The following is a 20064-nucleotide window of genomic DNA, read 5'->3' as shown; positions in this document are numbered from 1 at the left end:
AGTTCCCAGGGTTACCCCTAGAGCCCTTTTTGAAGATGGGTGTTATGCTGGCAACCTGCTAAACCCGTTGAGTTCCTTCAGAAGTCTGAGGTGAATATCATCCAGTCCTGGTGACTTATTATTATGCATTAGTTTATTGATTTGTTTTAAAAACTTCCTCTGTTGTCACTTCAATGTTGTCCAACTCTTCAGACCCATCTACTAGAAAGAATTGATCTGACACTGGAATTTCCCCGGTGTCTTCTGCAGTATACACTGATGCAAAGAGTTCATTTAGCTTCTCTGTTGTGGCCTTATCACCCTTACTGCACCTTTTAGACTCTGCTCAGCTAATTGTCCCACCAATTCTCTAGCTGGCTTCTTGCTTCTGCTGTATTTTTTTCAAGTTTTTATCATCATCTTTAACATCTTTTGCTAGATGCCCCTCAATTCTTTTTTGGCCTGCTTTATTTTGCTTTTACACTTGACCTGCCAGAAATTGTGGGCTTTCCTGTTCTCCTCATTTGGCCTACTGAAATCTATGCAGGGGATTTACTGGTCCACCCTTTTTGATTTGTGGTATGTTCTTTTCCTGAACCTCTAATATAGTATTTTTAAAACAGCTTCCATGCTGTCTGAAGGCCTTTTATATTTTTGACTATTTCTTTAAACTTTTCTAACCACCTTCATCATTTTTGTGTAATTTACCTTCCTAAAAGTATATATTGCTGTGGTGGACTTTTTTGGCTTATTCCTTCCTGCTCACATGTTGAATGTGATTATGTTATGGTCACTATTACAAACTGGCTTACCACTCTGTAATGTTAAACAGGTTAGTCCATAAATTCAAGGTTTCTAATCTAATCTAATACACCAAAAATGAGCATTAGGACAACCCAGTCAAAAATTCCCAGCTTTAGCTATACAACATTGCAACGCATCAGAGGAAGATGGAAAAAAATAAAAGGTCCAGAAGACAGTATTAATCATGATTGAAGAGAAGGGAGAAAAAAAAAAACAAACAAACCCTGAGCCCATATGGCAACCAGCAAAAGCCCCGAGACATGGGATTACTGATATCTATCACACTGCAAGAGACTGTCCTATTCACTCCAACGTGGGGATTGCAAATACATAATTTCACTGATCATGCAGGCTAACTGCTGAGCCCAAAATTCCTTTCTTATGATGCAATCTTTTCCCTAAACTTAAGTTCATCCCTGAAGAAACAGAGTCTTTCCTTCCACCACTTATAGATGGAAAGACTTACTTGAAAGGCCATTCCAAAACTTCATTCCTCTGATGGTTAGAAATGTCCTCATTTCTAATGTAAATTTGTACATAGGCAATTTGTGCCAGTGGTGTTTTTAAGCCTGAAAAGCTCTTCTCCCTCCCCAGCACTGACGTCACAAACGTGACTTTTAAAAGTAATCATAGCCATTCTCAAGCTCCATTTTAAGCTAAACAAGCCACACTCCTTTAATCTTCTTTTATAACAAAGCTCTCTGTTTTCTCAGCCATCTTACTGACTATTTTTTCACCCGGTTTCAGTTTGTGTTACTCTTGTATGGGGCCTTCAAACTCCCACCTTTTGGGTACAGATTTATTTTTAAATGTCAGACTCGCATCTTCCACCTATACTTCTACTTAGCCTGTCAGACATTTCTCCCTTGATATGACACTACCAATTTCAGGTTAATACAGCCCAAAACAAGCAAGTATCTTTCTTCCAATGTTTCTTCATTCCCTAAGAGCAAAGCACTTAGCTTGCCATAGCTTCCTTCTGAATGGTTCAGTCACATAAACACACACACCCCTTGGCTCTCTGTGCATACAATCCTTGTCTGAACTACAATAGCAATACTCCTCAGAGTCAAAGAGCTCCTGGGAGTCAAAGAAAGTGCTTGAAACCCATACTCTTCCTTAAGCTTCACCATTGTGGCCCTCACAAATGAAACAGCAAACAAGTCAGACTCCAAAATCTTATCAAGCTGACCTCATTTACTTTGCCACTGTTTCTTAATTTTATTTTTGTGACTTGCCATTCTACCCCACTTCTCTCAAAAAAAATCTTATCTCAGCATCTTCCTTCACCCTTTCAGCAGACATTTCTTCATGAGGAAACACCCAGAACTTATGTGTTTTTCTTAGCCGGTTTCTGTAGAAAGACATGAAAGAGGTCTTACTCATCTCTGTCCAAGTGAAAGGATGCTCCTGTTTCCAGCTAGTCCTTCTCAGCCAGGATTGCCAGCTATCAGTAAGTAATCAGGCTGAAAATGGCTATCAATAAAGTCCATAAAAAACATTTAATCATCAGTAAAAACACTAAGCAACAACTACTTAACTGAAGCTCTGACAGACAGAACCACCTGCTGTCTACACAGAGATATAGCACCCTATAGGGAGTGGTCTCTCAACTATGTGCTGCTGCTACTGCATCCCAGGCTCCCTGTAATACTGATGACGGGTGACAAGTAAACTTTCTAGGGGAGTCCATGCCAGGGCTGGTAGGGAACCATGGTGACGGTTGCTGTTGGGGGCTTCAGGGTATGGGGGTGAGTTGAGGGCCCCTGACAGCAGTGGAGGACACAACAGTGTAGAAACATTGCCTCAGTCAAGCAGGGTTGCCAAATTAGTAGGGAAAAAACTTACTGCAAACTTTTTACTGACAAACTTTTTTTTACTATTTTTGATGTTAAACCCCTTAATTTGAACTCAGCCCTTCTAACTGGGACCTGGCAGCAGGACAAGAACTGGAAGAAAAGTTACATTTATATTACATAAAACATAGATCAGTGAACATGTGCTAGTAAACAAAAAAAGTTTGGTTGTTTGTAAAAAGCTTGCAACTTGTCAGTAAAGAAATCTGTCTTGCATTGGCAACCTTGTTCCCAGCATTCCCCAAAGCAAGAGTACGCAATTCCCTGCAACCAAGGTAACTACGGTTCCAATTATGCCACCCATTCTGGGTTAAACCCAGAAGCTAACCAATGTTCAGAATAGGGCCTATCTTAGAGTTGGCACAACCTGATAACCTCAGTTTCTGTCACTGTTGATTACACCATCATACTTCCAACCACAGACGCATAGTCTTTATTACCTTGCATTTAAAGCATGTGCAGTGCACCCAAATCCACATCTTTCCTTCTCCCCCAGGACATTTCTTTCTGTCCCAATTGGCAAAACTGCACAAAATCTAATTTCCCAACTTGACTACAATAATCTCCTGGTACCTGCACTCCTTAATACCAACATTGAGGCCTTCCAGTCCACACAAACGGCTCTCCCTTTCACTTCAAACATATTGTCCTCTGTCCTTTGTGAATCTTTCCACTCTGTTCAACATCAAAAATAAACTAGCCTTTGCCTTCAAAGTTGTATATAATTCCCTTCTTACATACCCTTTTTTCCCTTTCCACATAGAATCCATCCCCACTTCTTCTGTCAATGATGCCAGCCTCAACAGAAATTAGTTGTCTTCTTCTACAACCATCTCCACACATCCTTCCATGTTGTTCTGTACATAGAACAGAATTCCATTCCTGAAGAAATCTGCAAGACCACTACCAAGTCTGTATTCAGATCCTAGATTCACTTCTCTCATGAACGATATGAGACTGATTTTGTGATAAGGCAAGATCAATGAAGAAGAACCAGGAACTCACTAAATACATTTTTTGTCATGTTTAGTTATGAGAAGAACGTATATGAGAACTTATGAGAAGAACTTATTCAAGGAGCAAGAGGCACATGGGTCATGATTTAGCTTCAGGAGGAAAATACTGACTGCTGAAATACTTAAATCACCAGCTATCTGAATGATAGTTGTTTTGGGCTCACTCTCCTATAAAGTGAATTGTTTATATTGACCTTGACATAAGAAGGTATACTGCATTGAGTTGTATATGAGTTCTGTCCACTAACAGCAGAGTCTGAATTCAGTCTGGTATGCATTATTCATCTTACTCTGACCCCAATTGAAGAGTCTTGTAATACTAGAAAACATTGAATGTATATGCTGTGAAGTCAAAGAACATTTCCCCTTTCCTACAGTAATAAGCAGCTGCAAAGATGAAAGGCATAGGATAAAGGAGAGGTGAAGTGATACAGCACAGAACATTAAGAACCATGGGAAATTATGCCTGCAGTTTCTAGGCCTTTCAAATAGATTTGTAAAGCACACATTGATGGGAATCATTCTTTGATATTTCTACAGGGGAAATCTTTCACTAACCAATGTATGATGTATCAAAACCTATGTAATATTTACGTTTTTGGTGTTGCCTTTGAGAATTTTCCGTTAAGCCCAGAGAATTCCCATTTGAAAACAAAACAACAAAAAAATCATGTGGATATAGAGCAATAACTCTACTAATAACAACTTTCATTCTTTAACTGAGACCCAGTATAAAATGTTTGAGAAAAAATTCAAGGAAGTGCAAACACGTGAAAACACAGGCTTTGTAATTCTGGAGTTGCAATAAGGAATAATGAATCTTTAGAATTTAATTTGCCATTCAGATGGCAGAATCCCAGGGGAGAACACCAGTTTAGTATATTTGAGCATCTATAGTTGATCTCAGGCTGTGTCGGCACCCAGAACTCATTCGTTGTGCCCTAGTTATGCCATTGCTTTCTAGTGATATGCAGGATTATATTACTCAACTGGGAAAGTAGAACACCTCCAAAGGATGAAACCTGGCATGGTAACTTATTTGACAAGTTTCATACAATTTGAAGAGATTTCTTAGAATACTCTGGTGACTACATTATTATTCCTTGCACACCTTTCTTTTCCTCTTCTATCCCTCTTTCCCTCTCTTTTTCCCCTTTCCTTCCCTTTTTTTCCCCCCTTTCCTTCCCTTTATTGTTTATTCATAGATTGTAAGGCTGGAAGGGACACCAGAAGATCATAGAGTCCAGCCCCTGCACTAGGAAGGAAAGACAGGTGCGGTCAGGTGACCTCAGAAAAATGACTATCCAGTCTCCTCTTGAAGATTTCCAGGGTAGGCAACTGCACCACTTCTGGAAGGAGCTAATTCCACAGTCTGGACACCCTAACTACGAAGATGTTTTTCCTAATGTTGAGCCTGAAACGGTTTTCCAGGAATTTGTGGCCATTACTCCTGGTTCTCCCCCAGGGTGCCCTGGTGAACAATTGTTCACTGAGCCCCTGATGTACTCCCCCAATGTAGTGGTAAACTGCTACCAAGTCCCCCCTCAGCCTTCTCTTTTTCAGGCTGAAGAGACCCAGGTCCCTCAGCCTTTCCTCCTACCCCACATCCAGCTTCATACCCACCTAACCGTCTTGCAGTTAAGCCCACTATCTTGCAATTTTCTCATGAGAGCATCATGGAATACCAGGTCAAAGGCTTTTTGGAAGTCAAAGTATAGGATATCCACCACTTCTCCTTTATCCAGGTGGTGAGTCACCTGATAGTAAAAGGAGATGAGGTTGATTAGATAAGACCTGCCCAAGACAAAGCCATACTGGCTTTCATTCAGAATCCTACCTTCTGAAAGCCTATCACACATAGACTCTTTAATGAATTTTTCCAGGATTTTTCCTAGGATAGAAGTTAAGCTAATTGGCTTATAGTTACCTGGGTCCTCCCTCCTCCCCTTCCTTAAGATGGGCACAACACTGACCCTCTTCCAGTCCTCAGGGACCTCTCCAGAGTGCCACAAGTTTTGGAACAGTTTTGCTAGGGGCTCTGTGATGATGCTGGCCAGATCCTTCAGCACCATCAGATGGAGTTCATCTGATCCTGCTGACTTATATATGTCTAAGTTTTTTTAATTGAACATACACCAGTTCTACATCAACAGTAGGGAGGCAGTCATTTCTGCCCTGCTTATTCTGAACCCTATCTGGCACGATTTTCCTCGTGACCCAGTGAAACACCAAGGCAAAGTAGTCATTCAGGAGTTCAGTTTTCTCCTGAGTGTCGGTAACCAGCTGTCCTGAGCTGTTGAGCAGTGGTCTCACACTTCCATTTGCTTTCCTCTTGCTCCCTATGTCCCTAATGAAGGACTTTTTGTTGTCCTTGATTCCCATTGCTAATCTAAATTCAGTCACCACCTTAGCGTTTCTAGTTTGTTCCCTACAAGCACGGGCTATTGTCGTATAGTTCTCCTTGGGGCCTGTCCCCAGCTTTCATTGTTTGTATGCTTCTTTCTTCATTCTAAGGAGGACTCTGATTTCCCTGTTTAGCCAGGAGAGCTTTATTGATTGTGACAAACATATCCAAAGTTCAGGTAAATGTGTGTAGTCAATATGTATGTTTAATGATTTTTGTGTTTCATTTAAAACTCAGTAAATAAATAAACAAGAATTTAATCTGCATGAAAAATCCCCTAGAGGTTTAAATGAAGATTTATATGCTATAAACCCTGTTTGACTCAAGTTTTGTTATTCCTGACAGCTATAATACTACACCCTCTAAGAAGTGGTAAGAGTTTTCACCGAACACTAAAATTTGCTGTTTTACACTGATTTTTAAAAATCAGCAATACTGAAAATCAAAGGGTATTCCACAGTACTGAACCTCAATGGACACACACAAAAACAAAAATAAAATAAAAAACCTAAATCTGAACTTATGTCACTTGGCTCACGCAAGTAAGTCTTTAGAGATTATTGTGCATACTCACAAAGGTCATCCCTCCTTTACCAAACAGTGTAAGATAGAAGTTGGGACTTGAGGCCACAATCTTGACTTTTCATAGATGTCCAAGGTTATCCTTACACTTTATTCCCAACTGTGGTAGGGCACCTTTGGTGCTTCCCAATTTAATGACAGAAGACAGGCAGTTATCAAGTGCCTGATGAGGGCAGCCATTTTGGACCCAGGGATATAAAGCTGGGCTGCAGTTTGCTGCAGGAGGAATGTGGTAACATCAGGCCAAAAGGCTGCTCCAGGAATATCTGGTGGTAAGGGAAGGGACGATGGGGTGGAAGTGACCCCTTGTTCTGGGTAAGACATAAAACTACCCTGCCAGGGAAGGGTGGTCTGGTGGGGCTCCTAGTGGCATGGGAGCCCCCAGGAAATGCCAGACCAGTTACCTTGCTGGTGAAAGGTAGGTTGGGGCACCTTATAACCCCAGCCCAACATCCCTGGTAGTGTTCTAACAAGCAAGGGAAGCCCAGGCTCGTTAAGAAGCCCTGAGGCAGAGCTCAGGCTAGAAGAGGGACCTGGGGCTGTGCCCAAGTGGCAGGGAGACCCTGAGACACAGAGAGGCAATGACTAGAGAGACCCTGAGGGAGAGAGAGAGGTGATGACTAGAGAGGGCAAGTGAGGAGGCCCACTCAGGACACAGTGGCCCAGCAAGGGATCAGGAGTGAAGTAGCAGTTGTAGAATCGCTCAGGCAACACTCAGGTGAGGGTAGCAGGAGATACCCAAAAGACTGTGCTGGGGCTGACCAAGGCGTGGAGAGCTAAGCTCAAAGCCGGGTGAGGTCAGGTGGCATGAGTGTGGCCCTGAGATAGAGGACAGTATGAGAGAGGCTAGGTAAGAGCCAGTGGAGTGAATGGGACCCTGATGAGAGAGGGGTAGCATGTGAGTGGCCCTCTGGGGCTGTAGGGTACAGCTACAACCATGTGCCCAGTTTGCTCTGGCCACAGGCTGGAGAAGTAATGCACACAGAGTAACATCTGCAAGGCATGGGTCCTGTGGAGGGGAGGTCGGAGCAGGTATTAAGGCCCTAGTCAGCAGGGCGAGTAATGGGTAGCCTTCCACCTTAGTAACAACTCTCATACTTTTCCAACAAGATGTGGCAGGAGAGCAAAACAGGCAGTTACCCTAGGAGCCGGGCAGCTTGCAGAGACCCAACGAGGAGGCCACCCTGTTACATCAACCTTACCAGGGAATCACAGTAAGAAAAAACTCTCTCTCATCCCAAATGAGTTTTTGTCAGTCATAAAAGTTAAAAAGAATTCATTAGTAATTGGCATTCCCTGTTTCTGAATGAATACCTCTCAGTTTCCTGTTATGTGACTAGATTCTACACCACGCCATAGTGAGGAATATGAAATGAGATCAAGAGGAAACATGAATTATAAGCTACCATAGATAGAAAAATGCAGGTAGATATAAACACAAAATTAAATTTCCTTAGACAAGACCTCTCTTTGAAGTTCAGTTACAAAGATACTTAAGCTGGTTCAGAAAAAGACAGATCCCATTTCTTCCACCTATAAGTTTCAGTAGTCCTTTCTAAAGACAGAGATAATACTATATAATAATTTATAAGCATCTTAACCATACAGATAACCACAGATAAATATAGGCAACTTGCAAAAAACAAAACCCACACACAATACATACAACTGTTTTGTTTTTTTTAATAAGGTTAAGCAACCTACCAGTCATGGTAACTTGTGATGGCAATACTTGGCGGTGTCAGCAAAGGCAAAGTTGTTGGTCTAGAAATGATGTCTTTGTCAGGTGTCTTTGCTTTTTCACTTTGTCTTTGAGACAATGGTGGTAACTGCAAATTTCCTGAGCAACATCTTCTTCCTCTCCAGAGGTCTATGCCAAGAGAATGACTAGAAGTACTATAAGACTTGCTCAAGCCACTTTCTATGTAATCTTTAGTATTCTGAAAAGAAAGAAAAGTCGGTGATTATGCAGACAATTATGTAAATCTGTCTTTTCACAAAACAGCAAAATTATTTTCATATGATCTAGAACTTGAGTATGTTTGGACATTTGGCTACTCACAAAATTGCATTTATACAATTCAATATTACACTGCACTATCATTTTAGTTTTCTTATCATATGCAAACTGTAATCAGTCCTACAGTTCTGCAAATATGAGCCCCAATAGAATAGCTATGTCACTTAAATGTGAAACTTTCAAAATCTGAACTTTTCCTATGAATATTCTATTCAACGTTAGTCCAATAAATCACTCATTTCTCATAGCCCACAAATACATTTTAATTGCCTGTTCCTTTTAAATGAATCATCAAGCGGAGACAGAAAACTCTGAAATTTGCATTATGACATATTCTGAATCATCCAAGAATGACTAGCTGTGAAGAATTCTCACTAAGTTACTTCACAAAGTGAAACATTCCTGATGAGAAGAACCTCAAAGAGGAAAAGTTTAAATAATTTTGCTTTCAAAAATATAATAGTTGTACAAAAAATGATAATAGCAAAGTGGGATTATTAACAAGTGTCATCCCAAATCATGCAAAATGAAGTCTCCATTCTGTTCAGAATTAGTAAAATCTCATCTTGAGTACTGAGCCCATTAAAAAAAGATATAGAAAACTGGAAGAGAGTCCAAAAGAAAGCAACAAAAATCATCAGAGGTCTAGAAAATATGACAGATGAGGAAAGGTTGGAAGGATTGGGATAACTTAGTTTGGAGAAGAGAGGATTGAGAGGGGATTTAATAACAGACTTCAAATACAAAAAGGGTTGTTACACCAAGGACATTAATCAACTGTTCTCTGTCACAGGCTAGGGGCAGAAATTACACATAAACCGGTATAAGTGATTGGAAATCGATTCAAATCTGTTACACAACAGATCAGTGCACATAAACTGCTTTCAAAATGGCCGAAACCAATTTAAGATGAACCTGGATGGATATCGTATCAGATTTAACTGATTTAGGTTAACTCAGTTTATGGAACTTCTGTCCCAGACCCCCTCCAGATTCAAGTTAACTCACAGGTCCCCCCAGCATCCCAGGATGCTTTGCACCTCCCCTGCAGACCCCATCCCTTGCAGGGTGATTAGGTTAGCGTTGGCCCAAACTGTCTGCTTCAGGCAAGCAGGGAGGCATGCTCTCACATTTTCCTACCTCCCCCCAGCTTCTGGCCTGGGTCACTGCAGGCATGTGGTGGCATTTCTGGAATCAAAAGTGAAGGTCTGTTCACTTGCTTATCCATTAAATCTATGCAGTTTAGTCTAATCTGTGAAGATTGAATCCATTCAGCCTCAGGCTTTTTGAGTGTCTGTACTTAGCCACAAGGGACAAGTCATCATTTACATACAATACAACAAGAGAAATTTGGGTTAGATATCTGGGAAAACTTTTTAACTACAAGGGTTTTTAACAACTGGAAGATTACCTAAAGAATTTGTGAAATCTCCTTCACTGGAAGCTTAAATTCAAGTTAGTCTGTCAGGGAGTGGTGGAGGGGAGCAGAGGAGAAGCCAAGGTGGTAGGCAGTCTCCAGAAAATTGGACAGCCCCGATTTAGAGGATACGGTTAAAATAATTTTACTATTTGTAATGATAAAGCCAAGCATAGGTAAAGTGAAGGAAAGTTATAAAGAAGAATTTTTAAGACGTCTACACAAATCCTGCCTCCAATAAACTTCACTGAATTATCATGCCCACACTACACCTGCATATCTGCGTGCACGTTATTGTTTCTTGGGGTCAGCCCTGGCACAGGGTGCAACCCAGTTTACCTGGCACCGCAGAACCTTTGTAAGGATTCGCTTGTGATGTGTATTGCTGGACTCCGTGTCTTTGCTTCACAGCCTTAATGGCAGTAGTGATTTTAGCCACCATCATATAACTGAAGCTCCTCTGCAAGCAAGCTCATCACTGCCGTGCAATCCTACCAGTTCACTAGAACTTAATACATTACATGAACTGCTTCTGTCTGCAAACCAAATGTTTATGCTGTGGGGCGACAGATGGGCTTTAGGGACATAGGTGATGCATGGGGGAGGCATGGGGGGCATGCTCCCCCCCAGATTTCTGTGGTAACTGTGGGGTGTGGGGCTGCAGCCCTGCTTGAGCCACAGCCTAGCAGTGGGGGTAGCAGTGGCATGATTTCTGCGCTGATGGTGGGGCACAGGGCTGCAGCCTGGCCAGAGCCAGCACCCAGTAGAAGCAGAGGCAGCGGCAGTGGCAGTGGAGTGGAGTTGTGCCCCCTACACTATCAACACTTATGTGTCAGCTGTGTATCAGGCCTTTCTGCAACCTGGAACCAGCTGCCCAACGTCAAGGACAGGGATTAAAGGCAGATCATGCAAACATGCAAAGTGCAACAACTTCCACACAATCCATCTGTGCACGCAGATGCTTTAGAACCAGTACATAGTAGCTGCTGTGTGGGGCTGTCCTTTCTGCCCCAAAAAAGCTGAACACAGCCCAACATTACATCAAAACTCAGGTAATTTATCCTGCCTCAATGACTGCAACAGATTTTTCCTTCTAGAAAGCATAAAGGTTCACAGCTTGAGTGAAGTATTTATGCTAACCCATTTTATAAAAATGCATGAAATTGGGGGGGGGGGGGGGGGGGATAGACTTTTTTCTCCCAAAACAGGTGGTTAAAGCTCAACCCCTAAATCTCCAGACACACTGCACTTAGCTTCCTAAAATAAAAGCCTGCCAAAGGAGTAGCCTAATTTTCTGGAGTGATGATAAGTCCCCAGTATCTCCTCACTTAAATCAGTGGCAACATAAAGGAAGGTCTTTGCCCAGTGGCTATTTTTGGAAAAGCAAGGATTAAGAGGAAGAATAGTCCATTCTGTAGTCTTGTCCTCTCCCCGTTCCAATAGATTGCTTCCTACTGCCATCAAAAGCCATAAGAGCAATGTGGGACAGCATGGGGAAGGTTTGAAGTGACAGTCCACATCTGCTCTCCACTAGGCCTGTGCAAAGTGGCTAGTGTTTGCTTCAGATATGGCTGATTCGGGGGACAGCGATTCAATTCAGTGATTCGAATCACTGTCCTGATTTAATTCAGCCGAATTGGATTCAGAGATTCGGCAGGAGCCAAATCTCTGAATCAGCCAGGCCAGGCCCATCCCTCGCCCCTCTCCCAGCCGAGCAATAGCCTGCCCCAGCTCCCAGCACTTAGGGGAAAAAAAAGCCCTGGCTCAGCAGGTGCTGCTGGGTGGGGGGCAATCCCCGCTGCTCTGCATGAGCCCCCAAGCCCCACCCCCGTTCCACCAGCCCCCACACAGGTGCCCCACATGGGCCAGCTCCAGCTCTGCAGGAACTCCCAAAGCCCCGAGGCTGCACTAGGAGCCGTGAGTCCCAGGACTTTCTCTGCTTTTCTTTTTCTTAAAGGGCCAGAGTCCTGGCAGACAGGGTAGCTGTGGGGAGGCTGGGGGAGCAAAGGTGGGGGGGGTGGGAGGTCAAGGGGCTCATGCAGAGCCCCTCATGTAGCACGGGGCAGGGGGGATCGCCCCCCACCTGGCAACACCCAGTGAGCACCGGGGCTTTTTTTTAAAGCACCGGGAGCTGGGGGAGCAGGTGGGTTGGGGGGGCTGGCAGGGGTCCCCATATGGTCCCTTCCCTCCTCCCCCAGCCCCATCTCCCCTACCCCTAGTACGTACCAGCTTGGACTGGCTGCAGCTCGCTGCTGCAGCCACCAGGAACTGCCCGAATCAAAGCTCTCTGAATCTTTACCGAAGATTCAAAGAGCTTTGAATTGATTTGGACCTTTAAATTGGTCCCCCCATTCAATTCGGATTCGGAGATTCGGCCACCAAAGCTTCACACAGCCCTACTCTCCAGCCTCCTTATGGATACTCCACAGAGGCAGGATAGTAAGGTAGCTTTGTTTTTCAACTGGAATCCCTCTATGCTCTACAACCACATCTCTAACCATAGCTAAGAGGCAGCTGTAAGGAACATGGGCCCAGATACTTAAGATTTACTTTGGTACCAACCAACCTCCACTGGAACCAGTGGGAGCATGGTGCCAGAGTTCTTTTCAAAATCTGCCCTGAAGTGCCTCCCCAGATAGCCAAATCCTCCACAAAAATACTTCCCCTTCCTTATTCCAAGTTCAGAAATATTTACTGAAAACTCAGGGAAGACCCTCCTCTAGGCAGGATTCTGACTCAACTTTACATTATTTAATGTTAGAAAAGCAAATTTAAAATAACAACTTTTAAGCAACTGTATGATAAAAACACGGTGATGGCTCCCATTAAGATTTAAAACATTTACACTTATTCTAACCCAAAATGAATCTCCAAACTTTGGAAGAGTGGCAACAGCTGCTAATATCAAGTGCAGGAGGCCTGATGCTGAAAATGGAACATACGGTCCAAGAAAGCAATCAAATCATTCTTCTGTTTGAGGGCTGCTGCAGGATACACAAAATGCTACATTTCACTGCTCCATTGTACTTCTCTACGCATTCCAGGTGGTTTTCCATTTTTAGAAAGACCAAGCTGTGACAAACAACACAATGCTGCAATTATCATTGCCATCATTACAAATTGATGAATCTCTCCCGAGAATGGCAACTGGAGTTTAATTAATAAGAGATTATTGTAGTGATTAGCAGTGGGGATGGTGGATTAACACATCAGCACATTAGGAGCTCAGAAACAATAATAATGAACACTGTAGAAATGCTTGTAAAATATAAATATAAAAGATTCACCAAGTTTGATCCAAATCAGAATTTCCACAAAGTATTTCAGTATTTGGTTTCAGGTCTCTCTCTTGCACTTTAACAAAGTTAATGAAGAAGAGTCAAGTGCGCACACAGACACAAAGTTTGAAAGATTCTGATTTGTATCTTATCAATCTTACTGGGTGCATCTACACATGCACTTTTCTGCAGAGTAGACTAATTCACTCAGCAGTAATGTGTGTTGGTATTAGGGCACATTAAACTAATTAACTCCACCGTAAAATAGTACTGTCAGGAACAGTACCATCTTACAGCAGTCATTAGGTGTGATCAAACGCACACGTAGACGGTCATGACCAGGTGCAAATTGTGCCTGGTCAGCCCAGTCAGCTGGAAGCCATAGCCCTTGCTCCTTCCAGCCCCTCCGCTGCCCAATGCTGCCATCCAGAGCCTGGGACTGACCCCTTGTGGCCCCTGCCAGCCCAAGGCTAATCCACCCTGGCTCAAATTGCTGTGGTCCTGGACACACATGTAGATGCTGTGCCCAGGAGAAGCTGACTGGCTTGAACTGCTCCAGAGTGCATCATGTTGCCTTAATTGCTCGTGTAGTTGTATAGGTGTACATTACAAGACAAGTGTAATTCCAATGAAGTCACAAAAGTTAATCCTGATATACAACCAGATCTTTTGAAAAAAGGATCAGATCATTTGGTTTGTTTTAGAGCAAAAGAGTAAATGGATCTTGAATTTGTAAAAACTTACATCATCTGCGGTTACAACCATGACACTTCTGCTTTTCTTCATTATAGAGATAAAAAGTGTTCCTGTTTGTACCAACTGCTCTTGTTTAATCCAGTTTCTTCCGAAGACAGTCAAACTATAAGAAAAAAAGAAGGCATCTATATTTTTGAGCAATAAACTATGTTATCAGTGCATTTTTATATAATGCTTTGCAGCATGTTTTCAAACACAAATATTCATGTGGGCAGCCAACAAGGGGGTCAAATAGTGCTTAGCATGGTGATAAGGGTGGTTGTTAGTAGACCATCTATTCACTAGGAACTGAACCAAAACCAATCATCCCTAGTATTCACTCTGCCACTAACTCATGTCTTTTGACTTAAGGACTCCAATCCCCCACTGAAGGCAGCAAGAGGTGTTTAGAAATGCAAGAAATGTAGAAATAAGTAGTCAGTATCCACCAGGAACCACCAAGCTCTAAAACAGGCTCTAAAATGTGTGAATCACATACATATAATTTAAGATTAAACTCTTAATTAGGTATTTATAATGATCCTCTACATAGGGGTAGGCAGCTCCTGGCATGGGTGCAAGCGTGTGGCACACAAAGGCATTTTGCTTGGCACACACGCATGCCTGGGAGTGGATGGTGGGGGAGCTCGATCTTTGTTGCATCAGTGCAGCCCCAGCCCCTTCCCTGCTGCCTGCCTTGAGGCTTGCAACGAGCCAGGCCAGGGCAAGCAGCTCAGGCTCCATAGCAGGTGGCAAGGACCTGCCCAGAGCACAGGCCAGCTGTGGCAGGCAGCCGGGAGGCTGCAAGCAGCTACACTGTGATCCACAGAGCCCTGGCCCAACTCGTTGCTGGCAGCAGGTACATGCAAGCCTCAGGGGAGACAGCGGGGAAGGGGCCAGGGCTGCACTGCACTGCTGCAACAAGGGTCAGGCCCCTCACAGCTACCCCACCGTGCACTCCTGGCATGCCAACATCTTACAAGTCAAGGTTGCAAGTGTTGTATTGTAACTGTTCACATGAAATTATACTGCTACATATACACATACATACATACACACACACACACACACACACACACACACACACACACACACACACACACACACACACACACACACACAGTAACAGTAACAAAATTACTCTAATACCAAGGCAAAAGCTTTGGATTAAAGAGAAAGGTGTCTTAATCAAAGAGAACTAACTAGAAGGCTATGCTCCCATGCTACAAGGGGTGGTTGCTCAGCTGCTGCTCAGCATATCTGAGAATCTTTGCTGCATACTCTTTTCCCTCTAGACAAGATCAACCTGCAGAGAACCTTAACACATGGTGCCAGCAATATATTTGGGTCCGATACCAATCCTAGCTGCACGACAAGCACTTTATGCTTCCAGCTGCTTTAATTCTCACAGGGAGTTCATACACCTAATAGAAACAGCCCTTTGTCATAAGCAGGGATCCGGGTTTTCAGTTTCCCACTGAAAAATGGAAGAAAAAAAACCCCACATGGATTTTCCCTTAAAAAAAAAAAAAAAAAATCAAGACAAAAAAGCAGATTTTTCATTTTAAGGGGGAAACATGCAGAGTTTTTTCACTTTTGCAAATAGCTCTCTGCAGGCTGGCAGAGTTCCCGTGGGAAACCCTCAGCCATGTCCTGAGGGGGAGGAGGGGGGAAGGAGTGGGGCCTGAAAGTCAATCAGGGCTTGACTCAAGCTCACTTCCCTCCTGGAGCCTTTGAAGTAAGTAAAGTTTGCATGGGGCTGGGGACCAGCTCAAAATGACTGACCTCTGGCAGGGCTGAGGGGAGGGAGGGGAGAGGGCTGTGGGTCAAGGATGAGGGGCACCACCAGGGCTGAGGGGGGCAGACCCTGTGGGAAGAGCAAGCAGGGCTGGTGGCAGGGCAGGGCAGGGGTGCGTGGGTGAGGGCTGAGGGAGTTGGGAGGTGTCTGTGGGCATTTTCAGGCCAGCACCTGGAGAACCCAGGCAGCATCCCTGAGCCCTACGGGGGATAGGAACAGGCAGGCAGGTGCCTAGCAGTGTCGAGCATTTGGGGCACTTGCCCTGCCACCCACTCCCACAAGGAGGTGGCAGTGCCCGTGGCACAGAGCTGCAACTCAAGGAACAATGTGGCATGCTGGAGGCCGGGGCGGGTGCCAAGCTGCTGCTACCATCCACGCACCATCAGGCTGGGCTGGCCAGCTCTGGGCTTCCAGCACTCCAGCAGGAAGCTGCATGTGGAGGCAAGTAGGAGCCTGCCCTGCCCAATGGCGCACGACTCCACGTCTCCATGTGCAGCTTCCCACTAGAGTGCCGGAAGCCCCATGCGGCGGGCCGGCCTGGCCCAATGGCACGTGGACCGAGAGCAGCATGCCATCAGGCCAGCTGGGAAGCTGCACATGGAGGCACAGACTAGCACGCCATCAGGCCGGGTGGGCTCCTGCTTGCTTCCACATGTGGCTCCCTGCTAGAGGGCTGGAAGCTCCACGTGGAGGCATTACTACGGCTAACCCAGGCTGTCTACAGGGAAAAAAAGTCTACAATCTACTAGCAATATAAAATGATCTTATGGTGACAAAATTAGATAGAGGAACAAATTCAGGAAGGCTGGCACAGAGCTATAACTTATATCTTGCTGTGCCAGACTGAGCTGTCTGCATCCTGTCTCCTTTCTCCTGGAAATCCTACATTTCCAAGTTTCTCTGAGGTACTCCAGCAAACGAGTCTCTGCATACCTGTTAATCAGCTGGACAGCTACCCTGATCAGCAGAGAACCTGGTTTTCTCTGCTGAAAAACTCAAAATTCTCTGATAAAAAAAAACAACCTTAAATTCCCTAATTAAAAAGTCCCAAATCCACATTTTTCCACAATTAAAATGAAAAGCCACTCATATATATTACACACACACACATTGTATTCAACATTGATACATATATATACATATACACACGCATCAGTATGTGTGTATGTATGCATCAGTTGAACACAATGTTTTATTGATATATTTACAATTTTAAAGCAATTTGGAAGCCTACCAGAGCCACAATCACGATAATAAAAACAAATTCTAAATACCTATAAATTTTGGTGTTTGACTGGGTTTTTTTTTTTTTTTATCATGGAAAAATCAGAGCTCCCCCTGCCCTTTTTAGTCACCAGGACACAGGTCCAGCTGCAGCTGCCGCCCCCACTGTTTTGTAGCACTGAGTAAGCCCTGATATGCCAGTGCCCTGCCCATGCCATTGCCCCTCACTCCCCACCTGCGGTCCCTAACCCCGCCACTATCCCTCACTCCTCACCCACAGCCCCCCACCCCCTCTCTACCCTGCGCTACTTCCAACCATAGCTTAGCTGTGCCTGGGATAGTGGCAGCACAGGTACAGCTCCCAGCTACATGGCTCTGGCAGGAGCAGAGGAAAATCCCCCACTGCTAACATGCTGCTGAAGCCACCCAGCCTGTGCCAGACCAGGTTGTTCCAGCCTGCAGCTTGAATAACAGTGTCTAGCTCAGGAGCAACCTTATTTAAGTTCTTCTCTCTATTTATTTATTTTGCACTCCCCCCCCCCCCCAATTTAATAACTAGAACAATAAAAATATTTATTCTGCAGAAACACCAGAAGGCCTCTGTGCAAATTTATTTTATTTTCAAGATGCTTGGATTGAAAATGACTAAACTGATTTTGTGATATAGAGATCCATGAATTGTACTAAAATAACAGGGTTACATTGTAATAAACTTTATATTACCAATTTTTCTTCCTTAAAAAAACACAGCTGCACCTGCAACTAAACTTTCTGTACACTACTGAAAGAAATAAAATTATAGTTAAACTGTCTGTTCCCAATGTGTCTGTTTTTGCCATGGAAATTATCAGTAGGGAGGACAGCTGACAGACCATCAGATCACTACAAGTAATCTGAAACAAGAAACAACTGATCCAGGTCCCATTTTAGATTACAAGATCCCCGGGGAGGGTGGACACATTCAGGAGGAGCAATGAAACATTGCCAATGTCCTATTCCTGAGGATGATAAAGACTATTTGCCTTCACATATTCATCTCCAACTAGAGATCAGCATTATAGCCTTGAAGATGACTGACCTCTATACTCTCTCATTTGCAGAACTAGTGTCACAATACAGATGCTAATAGACTAAGTGAAAAGGAAAGGAAAGGAAAGGATGGTAGTTAAAGGAATCCTTCTTAGTGAAAGACAGAATACAGAAAATTTATATTTAAAATTCTTTTTAAAGCAAAATGATGGTTAGTATTTTCACACACCTCCTCCCACCCCACAAAAAAGGAACAACTAATCATATAAAGAAAAATTCTCTGCCACAAAAATGCTAATAATTCCTCATATATAATTGAGAACCTCTTATATAAGCTGAGAGCTAGTCAGGCACGGCAGGAGTATAAATGTTAGCAGCTCTGCTCTCTCTGCTGTTGTAAATGTTCAACCTTAAGATTTCCCTTTTTTATTTTTTTTTACTTTTTAATTTTGTGGTTGCCACCTCTGGTAGAGTTCTATCCATTTCATTTTGAGGGGATTAATTAAAGTGACCATGAACTGGAAGTTTTTTGGTTTTTTGTAGTTCTTTTCTCTACCAAATCCAAGTTGGGACTGGCCCTAACGTAGCATTTGTATTTATTTGAAAAAATTGATTCCTACATACAAAATACTTTTAAAAATAAAGAGCAAAAGGAGTGAAACATCAGTAAAGATATAGCAGTACTACAATGGGAGTTTAAAGGGAGGTTCTAAGCGGGGTTTAACTATTTTTAAAAAAGCCTTTTACTAAAACTAAAAAGTGCCAATCAAAAACTGATATTCAACAACTAGGAGAAACTTGAAAAGCAATCATTCTGAAAGATGCATAAAACTAATAACTTGTGGTCAAGTGAGCAAGATTCTGCTGCATTGCATGCAAACAAAGATTGCAAACCTGTTTGGGGTTGTGGGCACAGAGGCACAAAGCCACAGGCCACAGAGATAACAACTCAATCAAACACTAGCATGACTGTACCTAGACTAGTCCTCTCAGTTCTGAGATCATTACCACAATGTACAGACAAAATGGTAAGAGTGCAGGGAAGAAAAAAGAACTGATTAAAGATTTTATGAACCAATATATTTAAAAAACTTTAAAATAAATGAATGAATATACCTGTTATTTTGCTAAAAGGTGACTGAAGTGAAGTATATTGGTAAACCATCAAGGGAAAGAAAAGTTTATTTAATCTGGTAAATGTGATATAACTAAAAGACAATTGGGTCAAATTAGGAAAATCTTTCAACTGTCAAAAATAAAGGACAAAAAGTGTCTCCTACAAGAAGCTCAAATCCAGGGTGGATAAAAATCAACATTTTTTTTTAATTTAAATCTATTTTTTTTTTTTTTTTACATAATCAGATTTTTTCTTAAGATTTAAAAAAATGTACATAAAGATAGTTTTAATTTAAGATATATTAAAGCTCAAAAATATCATCAAGAAATCAGGATTATAACTTATAATTATATACTATTTGAGACAATATATTAATATAACCTTTTTAGAAGTTTTATAAATAGGTCACAACAGGCCATGGACTATATCAGAGGCCCAATCTTATCGGGTCCCCCGAGGCTCCTCTACAGATTAGTAAAGATTAAAGAAAACCACTCTACCCAATGGGACTCAGTGCTCAGTCTAAAGATCCCATTAAGCATCTCTGCGTTTCATTTCCGTTCTCAAACTGTGGCTTTGTGTCTCCAGAGATCATAGGCAGACAAAGTTCTTCAGGTAGATGTGATATCTTTTATTAGACCAACTAAGTAGTTGGAAATATTGTTCTTTGCAAGCATTCAGGCACAAACACCCTTCTTCAGGCATAGGGACAGTTTATCATCTCCAGAGACAACATCCTTGTTAACAGCGGTATATAGAGATGAGAGAAAGCAGCCCTAATTACCCACCCATCAGCCCTATTGCG

General features: G+C 42.9%; 1 protein-coding gene across 2 annotated transcripts in view; it reads right to left on the bottom strand.

Annotated features, from left to right (window-relative positions):
- The window catches only part of PDE4B (phosphodiesterase 4B), a 402270-nt gene that overhangs the window by 330611 nt on the left and 51595 nt on the right, over positions 1-20064 (bottom strand). For both annotated transcript variants that reach the window (XM_059727915.1, XM_059727917.1), the window contains exons 2-3: positions 14101-14215; positions 8346-8581 (exon numbers count right to left, since the gene is read on the bottom strand). In XM_059727915.1, coding sequence (XP_059583898.1) covers positions 8346-8581; positions 14101-14142 — 278 coding nt within the window. In that variant the 5' untranslated portion in view covers positions 14143-14215. The remainder of the gene's footprint in view (positions 1-8345; positions 8582-14100; positions 14216-20064) is intronic.

The sequence above is a fragment of the Alligator mississippiensis genome, chromosome 5 (assembly GCF_030867095.1).
Source record: "Alligator mississippiensis isolate rAllMis1 chromosome 5, rAllMis1, whole genome shotgun sequence".
NCBI lineage: Eukaryota > Metazoa > Chordata > Crocodylia > Alligatoridae > Alligator > Alligator mississippiensis.
This window is presented reverse-complemented; position numbering and strand designations above follow the sequence as displayed.